General features: G+C 43.9%; 1 protein-coding gene and 2 long non-coding RNA genes across 8 annotated transcripts in view; all 3 read left to right on the plus strand.

Annotated features, from left to right (window-relative positions):
• Positions 1–27002, plus strand: part of LOC125964950 (uncharacterized) — a 340974-nt gene that overhangs the window by 178803 nt on the left and 135169 nt on the right. The gene's annotated exons all lie outside the window — the stretch shown is intronic.
• LOC125964949 (uncharacterized) overlaps positions 1–27002 on the plus strand; it is a 260419-nt gene that overhangs the window by 147717 nt on the left and 85700 nt on the right. The window lies entirely within an intron of this gene.
• The window catches only part of TANC1 (tetratricopeptide repeat, ankyrin repeat and coiled-coil containing 1), a 230760-nt gene that overhangs the window by 132349 nt on the left and 71409 nt on the right, over positions 1–27002 (plus strand). For 5 of the 6 annotated variants that reach the window (XM_049712019.1, XM_049712023.1, XM_033421826.2 and 2 more), the window contains exons 4-6: positions 8903–9007; positions 20301–20431; positions 21471–21657. In XM_049712019.1, the coding sequence (XP_049567976.1) occupies positions 8903–9007; positions 20301–20431; positions 21471–21657 (423 nt within the window). The remainder of the gene's footprint in view (positions 1–8902; positions 9008–20300; positions 20432–21470; positions 21658–27002) is intronic. The other variant, XM_049712020.1, reaches the window with a different exon arrangement.

Consider the following 27002-nt stretch of genomic DNA (forward strand, 5'->3'; position numbering starts at 1 on the left):
GACTCGCAAGCCCTGGAGCGCAGGCTCAGTAGTTGTGGCGCACAGGTTTAGTTGCTCCGTGGCATGTGGGATCTCCCAGACCAGGGCTCGAACCCGTGTCCCCTGCATTGACAGGCGGATTCTTAAACCACTGCGCCATGAGGGAAGCCCAGTAACCTTAATTCTTAATCCCACCTGCAGATCCCCTTCACAGTAGTGCCTGGATTGTGTTTGATTCAATAATCAGGGCCTGGGAATCTTGGAGTGACATCTTTGGAGTTCTCCCTACCACAGACAGAACTTCAGTTATCCTGACATTTTTGAATCAGAGGCCAAATAATTCCCTGGAATCAGCAGCTGGACCTCCAGCCACTTACTTTATCAAGCCTAGGGCACATCTGTGAGGGCCAGCTAGATTTTTATCTGCCTGGGTCATACCTGGGCCAGGGTGCTTCTCTGATATTTCTAGTCTATCCTCTTTCTTCAAATACCATGAATTCACCGCTGAAAAGAGATTTCCAGCAACCATAATACTAAATAACAAGTCAGTATTTAACCCGTGTGAAATTCCATTTCTAACCTCCAGGGTGCTAATTAGCGTGACCGTGGTGCTGGTTGCTGATAAGGATGGCTAGCTGGCCAACTTGGACTTGTGGTGGCCTTAGCTGTTGTGTGTGGCCTTCTGATTAAAGGCTAGTTAACTATTTCAGGAGCCTGTATTCCAGATTAAGACAAGTAAGTGCCCTCATGCAGGAGATTAAAGGCAACGGACAGACACACATTTATATCGCACTGTTTATGTTGAAGTGTTTTGAAATAAAATTCAGACGATGTGATAAAGACTCTTGTCCCCTCAACTGAGAGCTTCAGGGAAGTGCCGTCACATCTTGTTGTCACCCTGTGCCTGGCACGCAGTGGATGTGCAACAGATACTTGTTGAGTAAATAAATAAGGTGAATGAATGCACTTCCGTGCTGTAATACATGAAAACTTAGATAAAGTATAGGAACAGCATGGCAGACAGAGTGCATTGGGAGAAAGTGCAAACATTGCTCAGGGTACTTTGAGCTGAGAATTTATTGTATTCATGGTGCTGTAAACATGCACACTGCAAGCTGAGACTTGCAGAACTTTGCCAACGTTTATTTTAACGATGCTTTATTGAAAGGGGGATGGCTCTGTTTTGATAGACTATTTTCCTACTAGATTTAAGTGCCTTAATGGCAGTGCACGTTTACATCGCACGGTGCCTGTGCATCGCATGAGTAAATAAAGGCTGTCCACCCTTCTCAATGCACTCTTACAAAAAATAAGGTATTCAAAATAAGAAAAAGGAGGCTTAATGAGAGTAATGTCAGGTAACTTTCGTATTTCGTTACCCATTTTTTCCCTCTTGCCTTCTGCTTTTTTTCTTCCCTAGAATTAACAGTCTGAATTTCCCCAGACCTCACCTGTCTTTGGGTAATGAGGTTACAGGAGTAATAACTCAGATTACACTGACTTGTTGCCCACCTCTCTTCACACAAGGTCCCAGGCCCTTGTAAACGTGTTTCTGGAAGTTTTGGGAAGCTCCCCAGGGGCACGTCATGTGTTCACGACCAGGGATGCTCTGGCCGCTGGGGCAGCTGGTGCTTCTCTCCCGGAGCCCTGCCCCGCATCAGCTCCCGGTACCCAGGTGTCATTCCCTGGAGCTGAGTCCGTTCAAGTAGCATTCCGGAGTTTTATTTACAGCCTCTCTGCTGCTTCTTGAAGGAGAAATCCAAGTGATGGATGACACACTGTGCTTGAAATTGCCCTCCCCTTGGGCCGAGGCTTTCTGACTGAGTCAGTTCATCATTTGGCTTCTTCTTCCTCAAAGTGAATCTTCCCAAGAGGCTCTCACCCCCCATAGATAGGCTTGTGGGCAGTCCTGGCAGTTCACCTGCCCAGCCTCACCGCGGCGTGGGACAAAGTGGTCAGAGGCAAGGCCAGGTTCCCTCCATCCCATAAACTTAGGCTAAGTCTTCCCCTTTCTCAGTCCCAAAGTGCATGTCTCTCTCTCCCCCCACAGTGCTTGCTTTTGGGTGTAGGGGAGAGAGAAGGGCCAGACTTCGGAAGCTCTGTGCAGGTATTGTGCTCTTTAAAAATCCGAGACTGATCTGATAGTTTTCCACAGTTTACCATTTCTTACTGACTATTTAATGATGTTTGCCCTAGTGATAAAGGTACCCCCGCCCTCCCCGCCCCCCCTAAAGGAATCCTCTTCCTCATCCTTTTTATTTTTCTCATCTTGTTGTGAACGTTTCCCAGTGTGAGATGAAAACTCAGACCAGATACAATCAACAGGAACCTTTACTGTGAAAGTTCAAGATGGTTAAAAAAAAAAAAAAAATCTCTAAAATGATTGATAACACAGGAGGGTCACTTTTCATAGTCTTCAGATGTCGTGAAAAATGTAACATCTGCTTTAAATGCAGTAAGTAGCCTCAGGTGTTCTGTGTCCCAAATTTTGCTTTCACACATATATATATATACATATATGTGTATATATATAATTATTTTTAACTGAAACACTCAGAAATGAAAAGTAACCCCTGCCCTTCTCTCTCTCTCACTGCCTAGAGATAAAGCCCAGTTTGGTTTATTTCTGCCATTCCTTTTTAAAAAAATATTCCTTATATGGTCGTTTCTAAGCAGCAAAATAGTCAGCTGTGTGATTAAAATGTCAAAAGGAGTAGGAAAGCTGGCCACTGGGAAAAGTGTATTTGGAGATTTACATAAAGGCAGGAAAGGCACCAGGGAGAAGGCTGAGCTCCAGGCTGTAGACCGATTTGATTGATGGAGACTGCCCCTCCCCCACCTCCAGCTGACACAAGCCCTTCTGTACAGTGCAAGGAGCTTGCAGGAGCTCTTCTGTGCCGGCTGCCTACTGGGTACCTCTGTAACCTCTTTGGGGGCACACTGTATGTTTCTCTTCATCTTGAGAGCCCTTTATCTTTAAATTTGAGAGCCCCCTTCCCCTGTGTCACAGAGTAGAGAATGGTGGGCAGAGGAGGTGGGGAATCGGGATGAAGAAAGGGATCCAGAGTATGAACTGGGTGTAATTTATGGTCAAGAACAATCCCCGTTTATCTTAAACCTTGTAAACTGGGCAAGTTGGTGCCCCATCCACGGCCCTAGACCCTGCTCAGACCCTGCCAGAAGGGTGGCCTTCCTTAGAGGTGAGGTCCCGCCTGTGGTGACCTGTGCTTTGCATACTTGATACGTTTGCTACCAAAGTATGGCCCATGGTCCTGACTATACCTGGTAAGTGCATCAAAATCTGCATCTTGACAAGACCCCCATGGCATCCTTATGCCCAGTTAAGCTTGAAAAGTGCTTTATACCAGTGTCTTGGGTCCCCAGGAGTGACTGGGTGGCAAGGCCGGTGGGACAAGGAAGCACACTGGCTACTGGATGAGCCCGTTTTCAAGCTAATACCTGACAGTCTTGTTTTTAAGAGCCTCTTGCCTTAAACAGTTAGGAGCCCGCATATCATGCTTTCTGGGTAATTATTATTGTAGTATTGGATTCTGGTTAATTTGGGGGGATTAACCTGAGGGCGCTTGGTTTACATAAAGAGGGGAAGTTATTTTAGGTAGTTTATGCTTGGGAATGTTGAGCATTTCATTGTAAACAAAAAGCTGTGTGTAGAAAGGTGCTGGGCAGTAGTTTCCCCTGAGTAAGGGGGGTGTTAGGGGGATGGATTTTTCAGTTTTGATCTCTGTTGATAAAGAATTTGGCCACTTCATTTAGAAGTTTTTCATTTCAGTGGCATAGAACTCAGTGTCCTTGTGATTTAATAGACGGCATTTTAGTGTAAGATCAGTGATTACAATGGGTCTTAAGTGGTGTGGCCTCGGTTGTCTGTCCTGCGGTCAGTCTGGTCAGCTGATCACCTCACTAGACCCTGAAGGCCCTTGTTATAGTGCCCCCTATGTAGTAGAAACGGTAGCTCTTCTCTTTCTGGAGGGTGTACCTCCCATAACCCTGATTCTTCAGGGTTTCTCTTTTAACCTGTTATTGTTTTCTTTTAGGGTAGGGTCTTTCCTTGAGTGTCTGATAATTTTAGTTTGTAAGTGAGTACAAGGTACTACAAAGCTGATTGAAAGGTAGGGTTGGTGTGCGTGTGTGTGTGTGTGTGTGTGTGTAGGGCAGGCTTTATGGTAGCGTGAATGGTCAGGGATCCACCATTTCTTTGAGGGCTTGTCCCCAACTGTTTCTCGTCCCAGGGAGGAATCCTCTAATCTATTCCTGCTTGGTGTGCAAGCTTGCTGTCAGCATTTTCACAGCTGGGGCAGGGAGTGTGGAGAGATGCATCTGGGGCCACATGGAGAATTTTTCTTAAGCCCAGTGTTTTAGTGTAGCACTCAAGAGTTTAGCTGTTGAATCTCCACGGTGTTGGAATTCAGCCTTTCCAGGGGAAAAGCTCTGCTTCCAGGATGAAGGAGGGAATGAATGCTTCCTGGTTTGAGAAGGGGTTCTATGGGTCTTACTCTCCCTTCAATAGATTTCCAACCCATGGTCCTGCGTTCAGCCCTGCCGCGCCCCTGCCTTCAGAGGTGTCTGCTGTCTGGGAGGCTGAGCCCTTCCTCCCCCGACCCCCAGCCCTAACCTCTTCTGCTGTGTTTCATCCATGCTCCTCGGCAGTCTGTTTCCACTTTCAGAAGTTTGGTTTCTTGCCTGTGGCTGTCTTCTTTTCCCACTGGTCTCTCTTAAATCCCTTTACTGCAGCTTTAATGGTGTTTTGAAAGGGAGTGAGGGCAAATGAGTGTTCATCTGCTGTGTTTAATGGAAAGCGCCCAGAGTCTCTAACGAGCGATTGAGGGGGAAAGAAGAAAACCTCTGTAGTTATAAATTTATCTGGTTTTATAGCATTTGAGGTTCAGCTGTTTGTGAAAAGCAATTTAAATAAAAGGATCATGTTGGAGAGCAGTGGTTTATATTCACTTCATAATATTTCAACTCTTAGTAAAAGGGGAGATCAGAGACAAGTGAGTATGAATAAAAGATTTGCTGAATGTATAGCCAAGACCTGCGGATTTGGTGTTGGAAGGTTCCACTGCCCTGGCCTTTTCTAGGATTGCCTATTTAATCTAGATTTCCTAGTTGGATAAGTGCTGAATGGTGATTCAGTACATGGGCTTCAAACCTGCACAGACCACGAAACCATTTGAATTCCTGCTTTGCCATGTGTGGGCCATGAGCACATTGTTCCACTGATTTGAGCCTCAGCTTCCTGACCTAAAAATGGGGGAAATAATGCTTCTCTCCCAAAGCTATTAGGATCGAATGAATTAATATATGTAAGTGCTTAGCCTTGTGTGGTCACTGAATACAGTTGTATTTACTTTGTTACATTCTAGGTCTCCTTTTGTGTCCAGCCTCACAGGTCGCTATGCCAGGCACTGTGCCAAGTATGGGAACCTGGGAGACCTGCCCTCTGCTTTCAGGATTTTCCCCTTAGAGCTGAACTCTCCCTCATTCATCGTTTAGCTCTGGGATGTACTGAGGTCCGAACTGGAGAGGGAGGGAGACCGTATTTGAACCTAGGTCTGCCCAGGTCTAGAGGCTCTGCTCTTTTTTTTTTTTAATTAATTTTTATTGGAGTATAGTTGTATACAACATTGTATAGTTACAATGTTGTGTTAGTTTCTGCTGTATGTGCAGCAAAGTGAATCAGTTATACATACACATATATCCACTCTTTCTTAGATTCTTTTCCCATATGGGTCATTACAGAGTGCTGAGTAGAGTTCCCTGTGCTATACTGTAGGTTCTTATCAGTTGTCTATTTTATGTACAGTAGTGTGTATATGTCAATCCCAATCTCCCAATTTATCCCTCGCCCCCTTACCTCTTGCTAACCATAAGTTTGTTTTCTACATCTGTGACTCTATTTCTGTTTTGTAAGTAAGTTCATTTGTACCATTTTTTAGATTCCACATATAAGCGATATCGTGATATTTGTCTTTTTCTGTCTGACTTACTTCACTCAGTATGACAATCTCTAGGTCCATCCATGTGGACCATGTAATGCATGGCATCCATGTAATGCAAATGGCATTAGTTTGTTCTTTTTTGTGGCTGAGTAATATTCCATTGTGTGTATGTACCACATCTTCTTTATCCATTCTAGAGGCTCTGCTCTTAACACCGTCTCCTTAGTGTTGCGTATTTCTTACAGTGAGGGGTTGGCCTCTGAGTAGAACACAGTTACAGACAAACAGATGGGCATAGATGCTTTCTGAAGGCTCTGGGTGACGTTGAGGTTCACATTCTAACCATTCCTAACAACAGCTGTACATCCATGTGAAATAGCCCACATTTGAAGAGAGTGCTTATTGTTAGAGAACATCTTTGAAGGATGCGTGGCGTAGGTAGATTGGCTGGAAGTAGATCTATTTAGATTGGTTATTACTATACCCTGAGGAGTTAAGGTGAACAGAATCTTACAGGTACTTCATGAGTGGTGCATGGTTGCTGGTTGGGGCAATGTGAATCATTGGACGATAATAATAAAAGGCTTTAGCTCCCTTGAGTTCTTTAAATGGAGGAGAGCAGATGATGAGATGCCCTTGATCTCTTTTACCATAGGGAGTAGGTTGGGAACCAAGAGTGTGGAACGGTTCTCGTATTTGTCCATTTCTGCCTGCCCTGTTCAGGCTCTTCTTCCAAGTTGCTGTCTCCTTCACAGCAAATATCTTTGTTTCCCCTCGCCCCCCAGTCTTTCCCTTCATGCATATTTATATATGGATAAGTGTATATTTTTGATGAAATCTGAATTGTATTTTGTGTACTGTTGTATAGCTTACATTTTCCACTTAATTTTCCTTCTCTGCACCGCCCCCCAAACCATTCCACTTTAACCTTTAAAAACATTCCCTTTCTGACAGGGTTAAATCAATTATGAAGACAGCCATATGGTTAAATACTACATTAACCATTTTAGAACCATGATTTCTGAAGTCTGAAATAATACCCCTATCTGTCAAGCTCTATAAGCTTCTTTGATAATGCAGCCTATTTTCAGATGTGGTACATTATAACTGGCTGGGAATTACTAGTGTTTTTATAGTGTAGATGCTTTTGCAGTAAACCTTTAGGTGGCAGCACTTTCACCGTAAACCACATTCTGAATAGAATTTCTCAGATGCATAACATGTTTGACACAGAAGGATAGTCAGAAGCCACCTGACTTACCCCTTCAGTGTGCAGTGGTGGAGCTGAGGACCTGGGAGGGGCAGGGCTGTGGCTCAGGGTTGAGCAGGAGGGAGATCTGTGAACCACTGTCTGGCACTCGTCCTCCACCCTTTCTCTTACTGATGTGAAATGTTGCCTGTCTCTGTGGCATTGTTAAAATCACACTTTAAGTATAAGACAACCAAGGAAAATAAGAGTCAAGTGGATGATTCTGGACCAAAATGTAATGGGCTGTTTGAAAGGGCCAGACAGAATAGGCAATCTTTTTTTCTTTTTCTCTAAGCAGCTTTATTTAGATATGATTCACATACCATACAGTTCACTCATTTGAAGTGTACACTACAGCAGTTTTTAGTATATTCACAAGTTTTTGCAGCCATCACCACAACCTAATTTTAGACCATTTTTATCACCGCAGACCCCTTAGCCATCATCACCCCACAAGCCCGCACATCCTCCAGTCCCTGGCGACCATTCATACTTGTTTCCATAAATTTGCCTGTTCTGGACATTCCATATGAATGGAGTCATATAACATGTGGTCTTTGGGGACTGACTCCTTTTACTTAATTTTTTACTTTATTTTTATTTTGGCTGCAACACGTGGCACGTGGGATCTCAGTTCCCTCCTGACCAGGGATCGAACCCGTGTCCCCTGCATTGGAAGCACGGAGTCTTAGCTACTGGACCGCCAGGGAAGTCCCTGGCTTCTTTTACTTATCAAAATATTTTCAGGCTTTGTCCATGTTGTAGCATGAATAAGTACTTCATTTCTTTTTATTGCCCAGTAGTGTTACATTGTATGAATATATCACATTCTGTTGTCAGTTGATGGACGTTTGGCTGTTATGAATAATGCTGCTACGAGCATTCATGTACAGATTTTTGTCTGAACATACATTTACACAGAAGTGGATGTGTTGGGCCGTATGATAACTCTGTTTGTGTAAACTTCTGGGGAACCACCCAGCTGTTTTCCAAAGCGGCTGTGTGTGTGCATTGCCACCAGCAACGTGTGAGGGTTCCATTCGTTGTAACTCAGAATTCCAGATCTTCTGATGATAAGTTGGGGATGAAAGGTGAGGTGAGAGAGATGATTCTCAGGCTCTCTTGTGTCCCCGAATCGTATGCCGGACTGCCTGTTCTGCCTTTCCGAAGGTAGCTGTGTCAGCTACCAAGAAACCAGCCGGCTTCCCTGCCCCACACAATTGCTTTGCGTCACCAGGCTGATAAAATGCCTGCGGTCTGTGGCCACGCAGAGCATATTGATGTTATAGCCCGGCTGTTGGTAATCCTTGCCTCCTGACTTTGGAGATACCAGCAACCTGATCGTCTTGGTCCCAGTTAGAGAAAAATTCCAAATAAAAAACCCTTTGCCATGAGCCATCCAGGTCTGGACATGTCAAAATCACTTACGTGACATACACCAAAGACGGCTGTAGAGACTGCACAGCAAAAGAGCAGCTTTTGTTTTTGTCAGAGTTTATATTCTCCAAGCTGAGCTTACAGCCTTTTCTTTGGCAGCCCAGACTGGCCATTCTTACATCTGTACTGAAATGACTGTGTGTGTGTTCAAGGGAGGGGAAGGGGCCGGCTCTTCCTTTAGGCCTATCTGGGTCCTGGTGAGGACACACACTGTACATTCTGAAGCTTTGTTTGCAGCTGGAAAAAATTAGCCACACTCAGATCTTTCTCACTGCAGGTCCCGTCAGGAAGCCCAAGTATGTGGAAAGCCCCAGAGTGCCTGGAGATACAGTCATAATCCCGTTCCGAGACGTGCCCAAGCCAACAGAGCCCAGTGAAAATGGTAAGAATATGTTTTCAATGATTTTCTCCCCTAAAGATTTTACACCATGACACTCCACTTCTGAATGAAAACTTGAGTGCCTCTTGCAGGAGTGCTTTGCTAAGCTGAATGTATCTGGGAGGTGGTTTTCCTTGGGCAGCTACAGAGATCTGTTTAGTTAATGTAAATTCTTGGATTATGTACACAGTGTAGGAATAGTTGAGTGGGTGCATATGCATTGCTTACAGGTGGAGACTTAACTTCCTGTCAATTTTGACCTTCCTGGTTTGGGGGGACATGAAAAGCCAGCCAGTAGACTGCTTCCAAGATTTTGTTCTGTTTTGTTTTTTAGTGCTCCATCGTTTTAGAATATTCAACAGCAGCCTTTGGCTGAAAAGCTGAAACTGTAGCTAGACAAAGCTTATAATAACTAGCTTTCTTAAAAGCATTTGGTAGCTTTTGAAAGCTGCTTATTTTTTTTTTTAAAACATCAAAAGTTTTTCTTCAGAGAATGTTGAAGTAGAGGCAAAAAAAATATCCAAATTGATTGAAACTTTTCATGAAGACACTTTATATTTTGCTTTTTTCCCTGTATCTGGAAATACGTGTAACAGAAGGTACATACTCTAGCATTTCGTAGATGTATTAATAGTTCTTTATTTTTTTTAATCGATTCCAGAATGTACCTGTTTGTTTCTTTCTCTGGGGTGGGGGGTTGTGTCCACAACTCACAACTCTAAGGTCTTTAATTTATGTGTTTTGAACTTACATCCTGTTTTCCTGCAGAAACACATGGTTAAGAATCCTGGCATATGTAGAGAAGCCTGTTGTACCCCCAATATGGACACAGGTTTATGTAGTAATGCTGAAAGAGAAAACTCACCCATATTTCCACCTTGGAAGACCTGGTATCCTCCTCTCCCTAATTGTGGGTGGAGAGGGGTATAGCTTCTTTACGTTCTACCACTGTATGTGCATTTCATGTTTCTGCTGAGGCATAGGAGGGAGTGGGTACGAAGTGTAGGGCATGGTAGGAACATGGAGTGGGGTGGCAGTGGTGGTGGTGAAAATAGAGCTAAAAATGAGCCGAGTGTGAGGGGTTGGCAGGAGACGAAAATCAAGAAGAGGAGTTTGGGGTGGGCGGGGGTCGAGATGGGACCAGGAGCTGAGCATTCTGGGCAGGGAGGAGATGCTGTTGCCTGCATCCTGGAATGAGAAAGGCCACCCTTTTTCCTTCTGTCCAGGCACCCAGCCGTTTGGTTTAGGTAAGAGGTTCCCACTAGGATTTGTGCTGAGGAGGGGCAGGGCACCAGGTGTGTGGTGGTGCAGAGGGGCAGGGGTCCACAGTGCTGTCTGGTCAGGATAGCCGGAAACCCTGCAGACATGAGGACCCTCCTGGTTGTGAATTCACGTGTGCAAGGTGTCTGTGGGTCAATCTTCTCGCTCATTTCTATTCTGGGTGTCAGAAAGAAAGTGAAAACCTGTTCCTCTGAAGTGAGTATCAATAATCTGAATTTACGGAGCTGTCTGCGCATTTCAGAATAAGCCTGCCCCCCCCTTACCCTCATCCCCACCTGCCTTTGGAGTCCTGGTTGGTTACGCCCCTGCCATTTGGCTGGTGTGAATTCCTTTACGTAACGCCTTCCTTGGTGGCCAGGAGTCCTGTTGACATCCTGTCTAGAGTTTAGGGCTCCCCCTGGGGTAAGAATGAGGACAAATTTGGGATTTTTATTGGGCAAAGAAAAGGGGTTATAAAACAGTTCCCGCTGTGAACTTTTCTGCCCTTGCCCAAGGCAGAATTGGCTTTCTTAGGGGAGGAGGTATTCTTACGCTTGGCTGCCAGCTGAGCTAAATTCAAGCAGCATGATTGATATTGTTGGTGTAGCCTGCAGTCTGCTTACAGAGGGGCTTACTTACTCTCGAGACCCTAACTCCTGGATTCAGCATCGTCAGTCTCCATGGGGACTGAAATTATGACATACCCGGGCTGCGAATACACACCAGGAGTTTCCAGAAGTTTCACCTAGAATTAAGAAGCAGGATACATTTCCCCTTTTTGGGGCGTCGGGAAAGGGGCGTAGTTCATGCTTGCGGGCACGTGGTCTTTTGTGGCTAGCCGCGAAGCCGGTGGAAGCCCCAGGAGAGTTATCTGTTGGTTGATGAAGAGGTGGTTGCCTAACAAAATTTAACTTGATGATTAGTAAACGATGGTGTGTTTTGTAATCCCCGTGGAATCCTTTACATTTCAATGGGGTTAATTAAGTTTGCCATATTAAAGTACAAATTTTATGTCCAGGTCACTGAATCTAAAGGCGAGGCTGGAGCAAACTAAAACTAATTGAGTTTGAGTATTAGCCCAAGCATGTACAGATGCATGCATGATGGACTAAATCCTAATTTCTAGGGTTTCATAGTAGCAGCATTACTTAAGTTTTAATTTAAAATTTGGGCTTATACTTTCCATATTTCCTTTGGGCATTTTTAAAAAGTCTCTAAGACACTTTTCTGGATTCTGTCAATAATAGCATTTCAGTAATCCCCAGACCAACAAACTATTGACGACAGCCCCTCATGAAATGCTTTTGAAATTTCCCATAGACTTGTGAAATATCACGTTATTCCTAGATGTTTGAAATACCCTTTCCAGACTAAGCTGCCTCACTTTATGGTCGTGTTGCTCCATAAATTCTTGACTCTTAGCTCTCTGAAATTTAAATCAAAGTAAAACAAAACCAATGAGCACTTTGAATTTATCCATTAACTTATAAGCAGTTGTATTTATGTGTAATCTGCTTATTTTAGCCATCTGGGTAGTGGGATATATGATATGGGCAGATGAACATTTTTATTATAAGCAAAGAACCTGTTTATTAAAGTTTACATTAACCTGGAAACATCTTTATGGAAAGAGATTCTACTTTATTCAGTATTTTAAAATATTTTGGAAAAACAGCACTTTCTACTCTGACAAAAAGAGTGACTTAGTGAGGTCCTCAAACAAAATACAATCCCCTTTTTCTTGTCAAATGATCCTAATAAGCTATGTGTCATATAGAGTAAGTTCTTCACAAATAAGCTTCCTATTGCTAAACCAACGTATTGTTTAAGGGGAAAATGTCACCCACAAAACAATACCTCTGCCTTAAGGGAAAATAGAAAACTAGATAAATTAGGGAGGGTTATTAGATTATAATAGGATTCACAGCTATGTTTCTTGGAATTATGGGCAACCATAATCCGTTTAGGTTTGCTTCAATCTATCGTTAGCCACTTGAGCAAGCTTTGATGGGGAGGGGTGAGAAAGTTTTAGTCTTATGAGTCATTGCTTGGTGAAGTCTCAAAATACGACGAAACGTTTTTTCTCTAGCAGTGCGGTTAGCAAGTAAAACCAACACATATGAAACAGCAGAATAATTAAATGCAGAACTATCTTACTGGGAGGAGTGAATCTTTTTTAGATATATGTTTAAGCACACATTGATGCTTATGCTTTTGATCACTATTTTAAACATTCAAAAAGATGTAGAGAATGAAACAGTTATAAAGAATATGGTACCTGTCTACCCACTACTCAGTTTAAGAAATAAAACATGACTGTGTTTCCTCCTGATCACATTTCTCTTCCTTTCCCGAGAGGTAACCTTGCTCCTGCTCATTTAATTTTCAGCTTCTTAGCATGGTGATGCAGCACTTGACCGATGGTTGGATAAGGTTTTAGTTAGATGGAGGTACAGAAGGGGGACATCCCTGGTATGTGTGTAGTGGAGGAGAGACCAGAGGTAGAGTAGCCATTCGTTCTGCATTCCCTTGAATAAATATTAAATTCTTATGCTGTGAAAAGTACTGTGTTGGATGCTATTTGAGATGGGTTATCAAGCATAGGTCCTTTCTTCTTGGAGGCTTAGAGTCTGGTCAGGGATTAAAGACCTATATATACAGAGTAACTATAGTACAGGGGTGGGGGAGTAGTGTTGACTAATCCAAGCTGTGTGACCAGTCGGGTGCAGATGGAGGTGCTGTGCCGGGAAAGACTTGCTTGGAGTACTATGCCTTGATTCACTTGTTGGCAAAGTATAGGATGGAGTGGGGCAGGAAAGGGACTAGAGTCAGGGAGAATGGTTAGAAAATGATTTCAGTAGTTAAGTGAGAGAATAAGATCTCAAATTAGAACAGGGGCCTCCCTGGTGGCGCAGTGGTTGAGAGTCCGCCTGCTGATGCAGGGGACACGGGTTCGTGCCCCAGTCCGGAAGGATCCCACATGCCGCGGAGCGGCTGGGCCCGTGCGCCATGCCGCCTAGCCTGCGCGTCTGGAGCCTGTGCTCTACAACGGGAGAGGCCACAGCAGTGAGAGGCCCGGGTACCGCAAAAAAAAAAAAAAAAAAAAAAAAAAAATTAGAACAGGATCAGGAAAAAAGTGATACAGGAAGATTCCTGAGGAATTGCAAGGATCTGGAAGCCGTAAGAGACAAAGATGATGACATCAGGGTTTTGAGACTACATTAACCAGACACTAGGAGAGAGGGACCTGTCCATTTTGGTTTGAGTTCAGTTTCGGGCATGTTGAGTTTGAGGTCTGGGCACATCTAGGCAAAAGTGTCCAATGAACAGTTGGAAAAATCAAACTGGGGCTTAAGGAAGAGCTCAGGAGGTAAATTGAGCAGCCTTTTACTTAGAGGGAATGTGATGAGATTAGGTGCATTACACTAGGGAAAAGGTCATTGAGAGAAGAGACCTGAAAACCTTTGGTATTTTATTTTTGAGCTGTGAATAAGGTGGAAGAAGCACCAGCAAAAGGGTAGAAGAACCCACAAGACCACACAGTACCCATGGGTTTCCCCTCTGAGTGTCTGATGTGACAGTTGCCACTTTCTTCCTTGCAGAGCAGAGTATCTGCCAAGGTCAAAAATTTACAGGAAAATCAAAAGAGGAGATGGGGCATGAAAAGAGAGTTACTGTGCCTAATAGTTTTAGGAGGCTTGTGAAGGTGAATGAGTTTAAGTTGTACGTATGTGATAAGGAAATGGAGTTGGTGAGGTTATCTTTTCCGCCTAAGAAGCTGAGCAAGTAAGGGAAGCTGAGAGATCAGTTAGTAGGGTGGAGGGAGTCTGCGACTATGGTTTTATTTATTATTTTTATGAGAAGGGAGAATTTAGTACAATTGAAGACTTAAAGGTTCTACAGGAGTGGGACATGGACTTCTAGGTACCTCTAAGACCCTTGCAGAGGGTCTGTGAAGTCACAGCTCTTTGCATAATAACACTAAGATATTTCCATTTCTTTTGCATTGACAGTTGCAGTGATGGTGCAAGGGCAATTGTTGGTAAGACTTCTGATGCCTTAATACACGTTAAAGTAGGGGCTCCTGCTATTCTAGGGCTACATGTGGTTTTTTTTTTTTTTTTTTTTTTTTACCAACACCCACTTGCAGCAGAAATAATAATTCACTGAAAAATGTCCTTGATGAAGCCCTAAAAATAATGAATTTTAAGTCTTGACCCTTGAATACCCATCTTTTAAATATTCTGTGTGATGAAATGGGAAGTCCGCAGAAAGCAACGTCCACTGTGTGCTGAAGTATGATGGTTGTCTCAAGGAAAAGCCCCTGTGTAATTGTTTCAATTGCCAGCTGAACCAGCCTTTCTTTAAAAAAAAAAAAAAAAAGAACATCATTTTTACTTGAAAGTACAACTGACAAATCAGGGTTATTCAGAATTGGGTATTTGACATGTTTCCTCGAAAAGGAACAAAATGAACACCTCACTTCAATTAAAAAAACAAACAAAAAATCCTGACAGGGATTACTTGCCAATGATACAATTTGACCTTTCGAATGAAAATTAGGTTTTGGGGAATTTGCATCTGTCACAAAAAGCTTGATGGCTTCCCAAGACTTTTCTGTTGAGATCTGTGGTGATGTTAATGAATGTGATATTTTGGTGTTGTATAATAAAATGTGTCAACACTTGCAAGATCTGCAAAACCAGTATTTTCCAAATGACCCAGTGCATGATGTTAGAAAATCTTGCATGGGTAAAATCCATTTGAAGCATAAAACAGACCATTGGATTTTACTGTAACAGAGTACAGAAAGTTCACTGATTCAGATTCAGATCAACATTGGAACTAACCTTTAAGAAATTGCTACTTGTCAGATTGGGGAGGTGTCAAAGAAGAATATATGTAATTAACTGGAAAGGTTCCTCCCTTTCCCAACTATTCAATACATTGCTCTCTAAAGCCACAATTCTTCACATGCTTCAACCCATAGAACCTATCACAACAGATTGAATGCAGAAGTAGACATTAGAATCCAACTGTCTTCTATTAAATCAGACCTTAAAAAGAATTTGCAAAAATGTAAAACAATGCCATTCTTAACTTTTTAAATTAAAATACGGTTATTATTAAAAATATTATTTGTTAGTGTAATTTTTATTAACCTAAAATGGATTAACATAGATTTTCACATTCTTAGTTTTAATTTCAAACATGCTAAATATCAATAGACATAACCCATATAAGGCCAAGCTCTTTGGAGTTCTTACTTTTTAACGGTGAGCTCTGATACTAAAAGATTTGAGAACCACTGGCTTAGAGGAAGGAAAAGAGAGGGAGAAAGTAAAAATAGGTGAGAAAATTGATTCACAGACTAATGGTTATCTAGACTGGAGAGGATGAGGACTTAAAGCGGCAGTGTGACTGAAGAGAAAAAGGCGAATTCAGGAAACATTTTGAAACAGGAAATGGTAAGATTTGGTAACAATTTCAGTAGGGGATGCATGAGATGAAAAGCCTAAAGATAACTTATATGATAACTATGTTTTGGTATTCCAGACTAGAAACCGGTTATTGACAGAACCAGATCAGGTTCATGGATAGATGCTCCTCTGTAAATAGTATTTTTGGAAATTGAAGGAGGAGGGAATGGCGATGCCTTAGGAGAAGGAGTAAGCAGAAAGAAACAGGAAAATGTTTGTGGAGTAGAAGGCAAGGAAGGCAAGAGGTTTAGCAAGAAGCAGGTCCTAGACAGGTAGAGGCAGAGGCAGGGATTTAACATCAATCAAGGCTGTGTCTCACTTAACAGACTTGATTCAGAAGTACTGTCTTGGAAGCTGATGTTAAGTCAGTGGTTCATGGTTACATGCTAGTGAATAGCCAAGCGTCATCAACAGTGCCCAGCGCTCTGTTGAGTCTGAGGAGACTGAGAGTGGAGAAAAGGCTTCTCTTGACAGCATTATCACTGGTAATCCCCAGGCACTTCCAAGGTTCTAATAGCGTCTGGCTTTAAAGAAGGCAGAATGATTATATGGGAAATGAAAGCAGTTAAGTGTGGGCCAAGTTGGAACAGTTTGATAGCAGGAGGGGATTTGTTGTCTTGAAGGAATAGTGAGTTCAGAAAAAGTTAAATTAAGGCAGAAAAATTCTAAACAGAAAACTATTTTTTTTTTCCAGAAAGAGAAATATATGCACATTAAATATAGAAGGGGGGCTTCCCTGGTGGCGCAGCGGTTGAGAGTCCGCCTGCCAATGCAGGGGACACGGATTCGTGCCCCGGTCCGGGAAGATCCCACATGCCGCAGAGCGGCTGGGCCCGTGAGCCACAGCTGCTGAGCCTGCACGTCCGGAGCCTGTGCTCCACAACGGGAGAGGCCACAGCAGTGAGAGGCCCGCGTACCGCAAAAAAAAAAAAAAAAAAAAAATATATAGAAAGGAAGCCATGAAAACAGAAAATGAAGTAATAGTGAGAAAGTGGGCTCTTGGTGTTAAAATTGGTAGAAATAATGACCAACTTTGGTACAGTGTTTTATCTCAAAGATATTCGGCTCATAAGATGTTTCTCACATTTGTTTTGAGCTTCACAATCTTTAAGAAGTAGGTGATGGCCACTTCCCTGATGAGGAAATTGAGGTTTAGAGAGGCTCACGCTGAAAGGGATCCAGAATAGCTTTAGTGTGGGGAAGTCTTTTCCTCTGAGCCTGTAGGGGGGGAGGGTGAGGGGATGGTTATTAAGGGGACAGATAGGTTTGAAATTAGGATGGAGCCAATCACCTTGTGGACTGTACCTGGATGTTGGCACCCCAGATGTGATCTAACAGGTGTGAATAGGTAAAAAGAGCCAGGCAGGGAGTGATCAAAGAAATTCCCTTTGCCTTTCTCCATGTGATTATTCCACAGTGGCGTAATAGCAAGGATTTCATGAGAACTTATTGGGAGGAATATCGCTCTCCACTTACTTAACGGGTTCCTAGGGAGTGTGAGGCCAGATACTCTCTCACCTCCAGCTACAGTCATCATAAGTTCTTTGGCTATTTAAATCTATGAGATGTTAAAGCATTGCTAAGAGATGAGGTCTTTCTCTCCAGCCCTTATCCCACTGCTGTGGGGTAAGGTACACCCATTATTGATGAGTGATTTAATATTAACTACACAAATGAAAATAGACTATCTAGAGTATCCCATTGAATTTTGGTTTGGGAGTCGTTCTGGAATCCTTAGCTCAAAGAAAATCCTATCTGACTGTTCAAATCTCAGTATTTGGTAATTGACTGTGGAAGGACAAATACATTTCCATTTCACAGTCGAGTGTATCAGTGTGTGTTCCCAGGCAACTCATCTCCCCCAAAATGGCACTGTCACACTTCACCCAGGGGTCCTTCTGCCAGAATGAAAAGTTCAGCGAGAGACACTCTGTGCATTAGGGAAGGAAAGATGCGGACAGCTTGACGTGGATTAAGGAATTCAGACCAAAGGCGACTTCTGAGGGGAAGGTCACTAGGATGACATTTTAGTAGAAAGAGTAATATGAAAAGACAGTTGGGAAGCTTCTGGAAGAAAGAAAATTGTAGTGGCTTAATGGATGCCAAAACTGCAATAAAGAACATCTGTCCATTCCTCCCAAACCTGGGTAGATTTTTGGAATGTTGGTAGCGACAAAGACCAGATTGAACAGTTAAGAGAACAAGTTAATGATGAATTTGGGCATCTCTTGTCTCTTCAGGAGACTGGAATGGCCACTGCTCCCCAACTTGTCTGAAGGGGGGAAGTTTAGATGACTAGTTGTCTTTGAATTTATACACACACACACACACACATATGTGTGTGTGTGTGTGTGTGTGTATATATACAATGATATGCGTATATAAAATTATTATTTTCTTAATGAAAACCTTGACAATCTGGGGTGAATCTGCTGCCTCCGGCCCCCCTCCCACCCAGGACCTACACAGGATGCGGGTCTCAGAGTGAGCCATTGGCTGTGGCCCTGTTTGTAGTCAGGGTAAATTTCGTGACGGCAGCTGCCAACTGGGAGTAGTTTTTGGCTCTCTCCCCAGAGTGTTTCAGGTTGAACCAGAAGCTAGACATTCTGGGGCAGGTCACAATTGGGAAGCAGTGTAGAGATTGTTTTGAAAAGAAAGTGGGGTGTGGAGTAGAGAAAGTGCTGAGTACTGGCCCCTCACCCACTTCTTCCCCTTTCCAGCTGCATCCTGTTCTCTCCCTCCCGTCCAGCTGCCACACCTAAGATAAAGTAGCTGCCCTGCCTGAGCCTTGGGGCAAGGGAGGGCGGCACTGATCCTGTTCTGAAGTGGTCCAGCCCTTGGGTGTGCCTGGGTCATGCTGATTTGGTTTGGTTCCTGGTTTCCTTTCCCCAGTGCCCATGTACCTTAAGAGTCAAAATGTGGTTGGAGATCTCTGGTGGGAAGGGACCTTCTGTAGAGTGGCTTTGAGGGTGTGGTTGACCTGCCCTGGGGTGGCTCCCTTACCCCTGTCATTGTTTTGGGGCCACTGCTCCTTCGTGTTATGGGTTTATCTCAAATGATCCAGAAACATCAGGGCTCTTTTAACCCACAACGATCAAGCCTTGGTTATTTTATCTCTGCAGTATTCTAGAGCAACTGAAAACTGTCCAAGCTGGGAAAGAGCTCTTCTTCTCACCCTAAACATTGGGAGCTTTTGAGAGCAAGCCAAGGGGTGGGGTACTTTTCCTTCCTTGAGGATACAGTCAGCCTAGTTCCTCTTACAGCTGCCATCCTGGGAGCATGACTTAGCAAAACTCATAATGTGGGTGAGTATAATACAGATGGTCTTCTCAGCTCTGCTTATGTTGATTTTTGTAGTTCCTTACAAAAGGCAAAGTTAGCATTGAACTTTGGTGTTGATGTTGTAGCTCAAAAGTAATATCTCGAATTTGTTCTTTCCTCATTTTATTTTTCTGTGACCTGTTACCTATTATCTGTAGATTTCCACATCCAGGGAAAATTGTTCATGAAGGTATGGATCTAGGTACCTAGACAATTAACAAAAAACAACAACACATTAAGATGAACGACTATTACGGGTTGTATGTTGTTCTTAAGCTCTAACTTTTGTAGGCACAGTTAACTTGATACGTTATTTCATTCCCTGATGGATGCTGACTTAAAACTGTAAGAGCTATTAGAATGATGTGAATATCATTTTGTCCACCAAAATTAAATTCCCTTAGGCTTTGGATGCAAGATTAATCTGCAGCTCAACATTTAAGTCAAGTCCAACAATAAAATTATCTCGAGTGCACCAAGCAAGATGACCAGGCTTAGGGCATCCAAACATGCCCTGTGACCTTCAGGTGGAACGTGCTTCCAACCTTACTGTGGAGTGTGCTGAGAAGACGACCCCTTTTTCTGCACCTCCCCATGGACAGCAGGGTGTACTACCGGGTCCTGTCTCTTGGGACACAGTTCACTGGGACTTAAGATCTTTGTTTCAAGGTGGATCCCTGATGATTGACCCTTGGGTTGGAATTCTGGTTTTGACTTTCACTCCTAGGGGGTGTGCACAGGAAGTTTCCACTGAAGTGGTCATGCCTCTTTCTTGTTAAATGAGAGCTTGCATTTCAGTCCCCCTCTGCCCCCACATCTAATAGCTCTGGCAGCATGCCACTTGGATTTTACTTTATTTCAGCCTCCTGTTGGCATTGGACACACTGTGCTCTTCAAGAGTAAGAGGAGTAGGCCTTTTTCTGCCTTTGGTGTCTGAAGTACCCATTTTTCATGCCATGGAAGTAGGAATTGCCATCAGAAAATGACACCGTGTCTTCTGATTCGGGTCAACAATTTCACCCTTTGCACTTGGAGTTTCTCTTTTACTGTTTGCTTAACCTGTCACAGTCTCTTAATTAGAATGTATTGCTGGCGGACAGGCAGCATTGTCAAACTTTGTGCGTTTTATAAAAATACGCAGAAGCACCAGACAGGCAGCTGTAATGCCAACTCCTCCAGATGCGATACTGAAATTCCAGAGAGGGGTGTCTTTCATTGTTTTTTCTTTCTTCCAGAAGCAAAGGCCGATAACGAACCGAGCTGTTCGCCAGCAGCTCAAGAACTGTTGACAAGGCTGGGATTTTTACTGGGAGAAGGGATTCCAAGCTCCACACACATCACCATTGAAGAAAAAAACGAAACCATGGTAATGCCCGAGGAAGACACTGCATGTCATACCTGCTCAGAGGATGAATGAAGGCATGACCGTCTTCCCCCCTCCCTGAGTGGGGAGGTCATTGTTCGGGCCAAATGAGTCTGGGCTGCTGCGTGTTGAAATGCATTTCAACAGTGTGTTTGTGAATCTTTGTAGTTGAGGTTGGGGCGGTGAGGAGAAGCAGAAGGGTGTAGAATTTACGAAAATGTCCACATTAACCTGATCAGCACCCGGAGAAGAGTAGCGGAGTGAATTAAAGCGGCTGAGAGAATTCCTTAGTAACGACACTACTTTTATCTTTATAGCACCGTTCTTCTCATCTGGCTGCTTTGGTGTACGCTTTCCTGTGCATTTTTATCCGTTGAAATTTTGGAGGGTCAGTGGGGTGAGGAAAAGATTTATAGGAGATTATATATAGAGACAAAATAAAATGAGATCAAATGGTCCATCTACGGAGGAGCACTCCCCTTCCTAGGGAACAGCAGCCTGCCACATCTGAGATGAGAAGTGTACGTCTGAATAGCAACGAGGGGCCGGAGCCTCTGCCCCCTGCGAGGGTCTCAGGGAGGGTGTCATGCATTGATTAAGATCGCAGTGGCCACCCGTCTCCTTCCCCTGATCGCAGAGCCCATAAATCTTAAGGAATTGAACCAGGTTGCAGTGCTTGTGAAACATTACAAAAACAGAATTCCCAGATTTAACGCACAGAGGTCAAAGAACCCATTTGTCTTCTGCAGACGTTAAATGAAAGGAAGTCTGCCTGTTTGCTATTTCTGCTCTACTAAATGCACATTCCCACTAAATTATTTCTAAGACTGCCCTTTTAAGAAAAAAGAAGATGGCAAAGTCGGGGGAACAGAACTAGGAGATTTCTCTTTTAAATGTTGGAAGACCGTATATATTAAGATCCCTAGATTTGAAGAACAAAACAAAACTGTTTTCCATTTTCTGGTTTGTAGTTTCATTGTTTCAGCATCAAAAACAAAGGGATGTGTAGCTGCGCTAACTCCTCCTTCCCTTCATCTTCCAGTGCACAGCTCTGAGCCAAGGCATCAGTCCTTGCTCCACACTTACAAGCAGTACCGCGTCTCCTAGCACCGATAGCCCCTGCTCAACCTTGAATAGCTGTGTCAGCAAGACGGCAGCCAACAAAAGTCCCTGTGAGACCATTAGCAGCCCTAGTTCCACCCTGGAAAGCAAGGACAGTGGAATCATAGGTAAGAAGCTCACTCCTCGGTCATGTGCTGGCTCCGTGTGTTTCAGCCAGAGCGTTCACCAGGCACGTCTTAAGAGGGTTTTAGCATGCCTGGTTTCTGAAGGTCGGGCCTGCCCTGTCCTTTGCAGATAGCACCGGCTCCATGGACAGCTGAGAGGATGAAGCTTGGCTTTTACGTTCCTTGGTGTTTACTTTTATAACCCTGGGCTCATTTGGTAAAAAAGTTTTCCACATCAGGTCTGGCCTGTGAAGTTACAAAAACCTTCCCTCCTCACTGAGCAATTCTACTTGATGGGGATCGGGTCTGGATAGGACACACCATAGGGCAAGGAAACCCCTGCATATTGAGAAGTCTTCCCAGCTCCGTCTCAAGGTCACTGATCTCCCACGTATTTCTGGGTGTTTGTTCTTTAGTTTCTTATAACAGCATCTGACCACTGTTCGGAGGCTAGGAGTTTCTAAGGAAACCTAACTGCCCCCACACACCCACGCCCATACCCACAAAGTAGGTGTGCTTGTGCTGAGCTGAGAGTCTGGAGACAGAGTGTAGTCCTGACCCTTAGGCTGCTTGACTAGGTGACTTGAGCAACATTTCATTGAATTCTTTGCACACTTCTTTCCTTCTCAAAGGAAATCAAAAGTAAGGCTTCTGATTAGGTCAGTAGTTTCTAGTCCCATGTTCACAATAGCATCGACCAGGGAATTTCAGAGCCCTTGTTTTTACATACCATCCCAGACAGAGTGCATTCGCATTTCTGCAGGAGGGCCTGGGCACCTGTGTGTCCCAGTCTGCAGCCTGGTGTCTTTTGGGGGAGCTGTTCAGGTCTCTTGTGTGCTGAGGCCATGCTGCTGTCTGACACCAGTGCTCTCCGGCACAGCTCAGCCCCTCCCTGTTGCCCAAGTGATGCACATATCTTTGAGGGATATTTTATGTTTTATGTATGGAACCAAATGCAGTGACATTTGAGCTTTGTTTTCTCCAGTCGCCTGCAATTTCTTTCAAGTGTAATTTGAAAAACCCAGCTCTGCAGGTTCATCCAGTTTTATTTTGGCGATTGCCCCAGAAGATCTGTGAGATGCCTAGGACTGGGTAGTGGGCTCTGTGAGGGGCCGGTCAGCACGAGGAAGGCAGTGTCTTCCCTCAGTTTTCACTTGGATCAGGATCTTCTATGGGTTTTTGTTTCCTTTTTGTTTGAATTGTCTCAGTGAGATATAATTTGCATACCATAATATTCACCCATTTAAACCATTGAGCGGACTGTGTTTATTCAGTACTGTGCAGCCATCACCACAATCTGATTTCAGAATATTTTTACCACTTCAGAAAGAAACCCTGTACCCTTAGAAGTCACACCTCGTTTCCCCGCACACCCCAGCCCTACTCAACTGGTAATCGACTTTCTGTCTCTACAGACCGGCTAGCTCATTCTGGACATTTCATGTGAATGGTGGGTTGTGGTTTCTGTAGCAGGTTTGAATTCTTTTCACTCAGCTTCAAGCCCTTCCAGTGAGCTTATTCTGCTAATTCCCCTTTCTCATCTCACTCTGCTTCCCCACCTGCTGTTTTGTCTAACAAATTTTTCCCAGTGTTACCTCTGTTTTCATGCCCCGTCTCTCTGAGCTGCCCACCCCCGAAGGATCTCTGGTATTAATTCTGTGATAGCCAGATGACTTTCTTTTTTTTTTTTTTTACAAATTTTTTATTTATTTATTTTTGGCTGCTTGGGGCCTCCGTTGCTGCGCGCGGACTCGCACTGTTGTGAAGAGCCGGGGCTACCTTTTTGTTGCGGACTTTGAGCTGTGGTGGCTTTAGCTGTTCCAGATGACTTTCTTTACAGCATTCTTAGCCTTCTGCAATGTCCTCTCCTCCTCAGTTTGTCCTCCTTCAAGAAATTGGCTAGTGCTACAGATTTTTTTTTTTTTTTTGGACAGCGTTTTACTTCTTATTCTGTGTTCTGGCCTTGACATCTCATGCCTCTGATTATGGCCAAGCCAATTTCTTGTTTTGACAGAAACCTTTTCAGTGACAGAAAACTACCCTCATTCATTCATTCATTCATTCTCACTCTGTCTCTTTCTCTCATTGAGAGATTGCTGCTATGTTAAAGGTGTTCTAAAGAGGGAAAAGAAAAGGTGCTGGTTGGTTTTCTGCATTGTCAGTGAACGACTGAACTGCAGGAGTATTGAGGCTCTTAATTAGTACTTAATACAGTCCCTGCTGAGCCCAGACCAGTTAGTCCCCCTATTACATGCTCTCCGTAGCATCTCAATATTTTCGATTTGCTTATTTTTTTCTTTTTAATTTTTTTTTCTTTTATTTTATTTTTGGCTGTGTTGGGTCTTCGTTTCTGTGCGAGGGCTTTCTCTAGTTGCAGCTAGTGGGGGCCACTCTTCATCGCGGTGTGCGGGCCTCTCACTGTCGCGGCCTCTCTTGTTGCGGAGCACAGGCTCCAGACGCGCAGGCTCAGTAGTTGTGGCTCATGGGCCTAGTTGCTCTGCGCCATGTGGGATCTTCCCAGACCAGGGCTCGAACCCGTGTCCCCTGCATTGACAGGCAGATTCTCAACCATTCCGCCACAAGGGAAGCCCCTCGGTTTACTTATTTTTGTTTTGTTATTTACTTTTGTCTCCACATAGTTAGGGGGTCTCATTTATCTTATTCTGGCTATCTGCTGGGCTCCTAGCATGGTGTTGGGCATGAGAAATTAAGGAAAGAGAATTGTGGCTACTTACCAAGTTGCATTGCAGGAGGCAGTGGTTTAGTTGGTTTCTAAGGAAGCTATGTGGGGTTCCCATTCCAAGTTGGCATTGTCCAGTCTTTTCATGTCATCTGTATTTTAAGTTGTGTCTTGTCGTTAAAGTTAAATGACCCATTTCATGTCATTGAGGCTGTCCTTCCTTCCTTGACTCAGTCAACATGTTCCCTTAACTCGGCTGAACAGGAAGAATGGCAACGATTGAGATGAAAGTGGGAGGAACCGGGAAGAGGTTCCTGAGTCCCTCTTTCAGCAAAGACCCCCTGCTTCATGCGACTGTGCTTCGTGCCCGGTCACCTGATCTCCTGCAGGGAGCGAGGACCATAGGTGGCCGAGAGTGAAACCCTGTGCTGGCGACAGTGTTTCTCTGTTCTCTCTCCTTCAGTGACCTGCAGAATTAGAACCTGTTGCCAAGGGACACATTGGAGGTGTGGTAGGGAGGAGAAGGAAAAACAAGCATTTCATCCCCAGGCAGACTTACCCACAGCTCTCTGTGAAGAGGTGGGCGTGGCAGGGCCAGAGGAGGGACGAGCTTCCTCCTGAATTCAGTACAGGGTACGCAGGTTCCGTTGCCTCTTCAAGGAGCAGGGATCTGTGACTCAGTTGTGGTTCTGTGATTGCTGGGGGGTGGGCAGTGACGAACATGTCTGTTTTTATAAGGTGTAGCCTTTGGGCATCTTAACTGTTCCACAGAGTAAAATATTCAAGAACACAGTGATCCCATTGGGCACCGATGAAGGCAAGATATCTTGGCTTCCTGCTTTGGGAGGCCCTGCAGCTGCTTGTAAAACAGGCTGGTTAAGATTCATGTTCCGGATTACACAGGGCCTGGAGAAGGGAGGAAGAGGCTTTCCATTTAATTTTCCATTTGAAGTTGTTTGAGATTTATCAACCCATGGAGCTCAGGTTGGAGTGGCAGAGGTTTGGGGGTGGGCTGACGTAAAGAGCACACAGCTGCCGTGACATAGCAAGCTTTGGGGAAGCTGTAGGCTCCCATCCAGGGCTCAGACCAGAGCTCCACGTACAGTATTAGCACAGTTTATTTAGGGGAAATTTCTAACAATGCTAACCCATCCTTAAAAATTCCTGGGCCTCCCCCTTACTATTCAAGGTGACTTCCTTCATGATGATTCTATTCAGTCTAAATATTTTTGCCCAACAGATGCCGTGAAGGGACGTTTGTGTTCCCACGTGCCCAGACAGCCTTCTCAGGCTGCCACAGGGTGCCCTGCCTGGGTTCTGTTTCTACTGGTTTTGATTCATTTGCAGGTGAAGAGAATTTCCTTTTGGAATTGCTTAGTAGGAGAAAGGGCAGGCTAATGACCATGAGAGGAATTTATTTGGGCCCCTTCCAGTCCCTCTCTGTGGAGGCCAAGGCCTAGCAGGGCCCCTCTCCACCCCCTGCCCCATGTTCACGGTGTAATGCAGAGGGGAGTCCCGCTGCATCCTATTTCAGGAGCTCCAAGTTCTTCCAACATAATTTTTTTTTTTTGCGGTACGTGAGCCTCTCATTGTTGTGGCCTCTCCCGTTGCGGAGCACAGGCTCCGACGCGCAGGCTCAGCAGCCATGGCTCACGGGCCCAGCTGCTCCACGGCATGTGGGATCTTCCCGGACCGGGGCACGAACCCGTGTCCCCTGCATCGGCAGGCGGACTCTCAACCACTGCGCCACCCGGGAAGCCCTTTTTTTTTTTTTTTAAAGTAAAATTCCTTACTCTTTACATAATAAAATCATTGGCATTACCTAGAAGTTAGTGTCTGATTTTCAAAGCTGCAATGTGAAAACCTTCTAAATGTGACAGCAGCTGTACTCAGTCGCCATGAAGCAGCTTTTTAATTATTTGCTTTGAAAAGGAAGACTTTATAAAGAAGTAGCATTTAAAGGCATTTCCTCCATGGTGGAAAGAACATTTTTTCTTAGTGACACTCCCTTGAATATAACTTGCTTCCAATTGTTACAAATGGAAATTGTAGACTATTAATCCCAGCTTAGAAAAAAATTAAGTAGGGCAGACCTGCAGGCTTGATTCCAGACCACCATAACAGAGCAAATATCGCAGTAAAGCGAGTCACACAAATTTTTTTGTTTTTTAATGTGTATAAAAGTTGTACTGTAGTCTGTTAAGTGTGCAACAGCATTATGTCTAAAGAAAAAAGTGTACTTACCTTAATTAAAAAATACTTTATTGCTAAAAAATGCTGACCATCATCGGTGCCTTCAGCGAGTTGTAATCTTTTTGTTGGTAGAGGATTTGAAATATTTCGAGAATGACCAAAATGTGACACATAGACATGAAGTGAGCAAATGCTGTTGGAAAAATGGCGCCCTTAGACTTGTTCAATGCCGAGTTGCCACCAACCTTCAATTTGAAAAAAACCCAATTTCTGTGAAGTGCAATAAAACATAGTATGCCTATATGTGTATTCATTGGAATCTGTGTGAAAACCAGTCTGATTAAAAAAAAGAAAACATCACTGAGAATAGCGGGCTTTAAAGCACTTCTTGATTTAAAGATACTGTTTAGTTTTTGTTTATGTCCATATCATGTTCAGTATTTTATGTGTGTGTGTATTTATTTCAGAGAAATGG

The sequence above is a fragment of the Orcinus orca genome, chromosome 7 (assembly GCF_937001465.1).
Source record: "Orcinus orca chromosome 7, mOrcOrc1.1, whole genome shotgun sequence".
Classification (NCBI taxonomy): Eukaryota; Metazoa; Chordata; class Mammalia; order Artiodactyla; family Delphinidae; genus Orcinus; species Orcinus orca.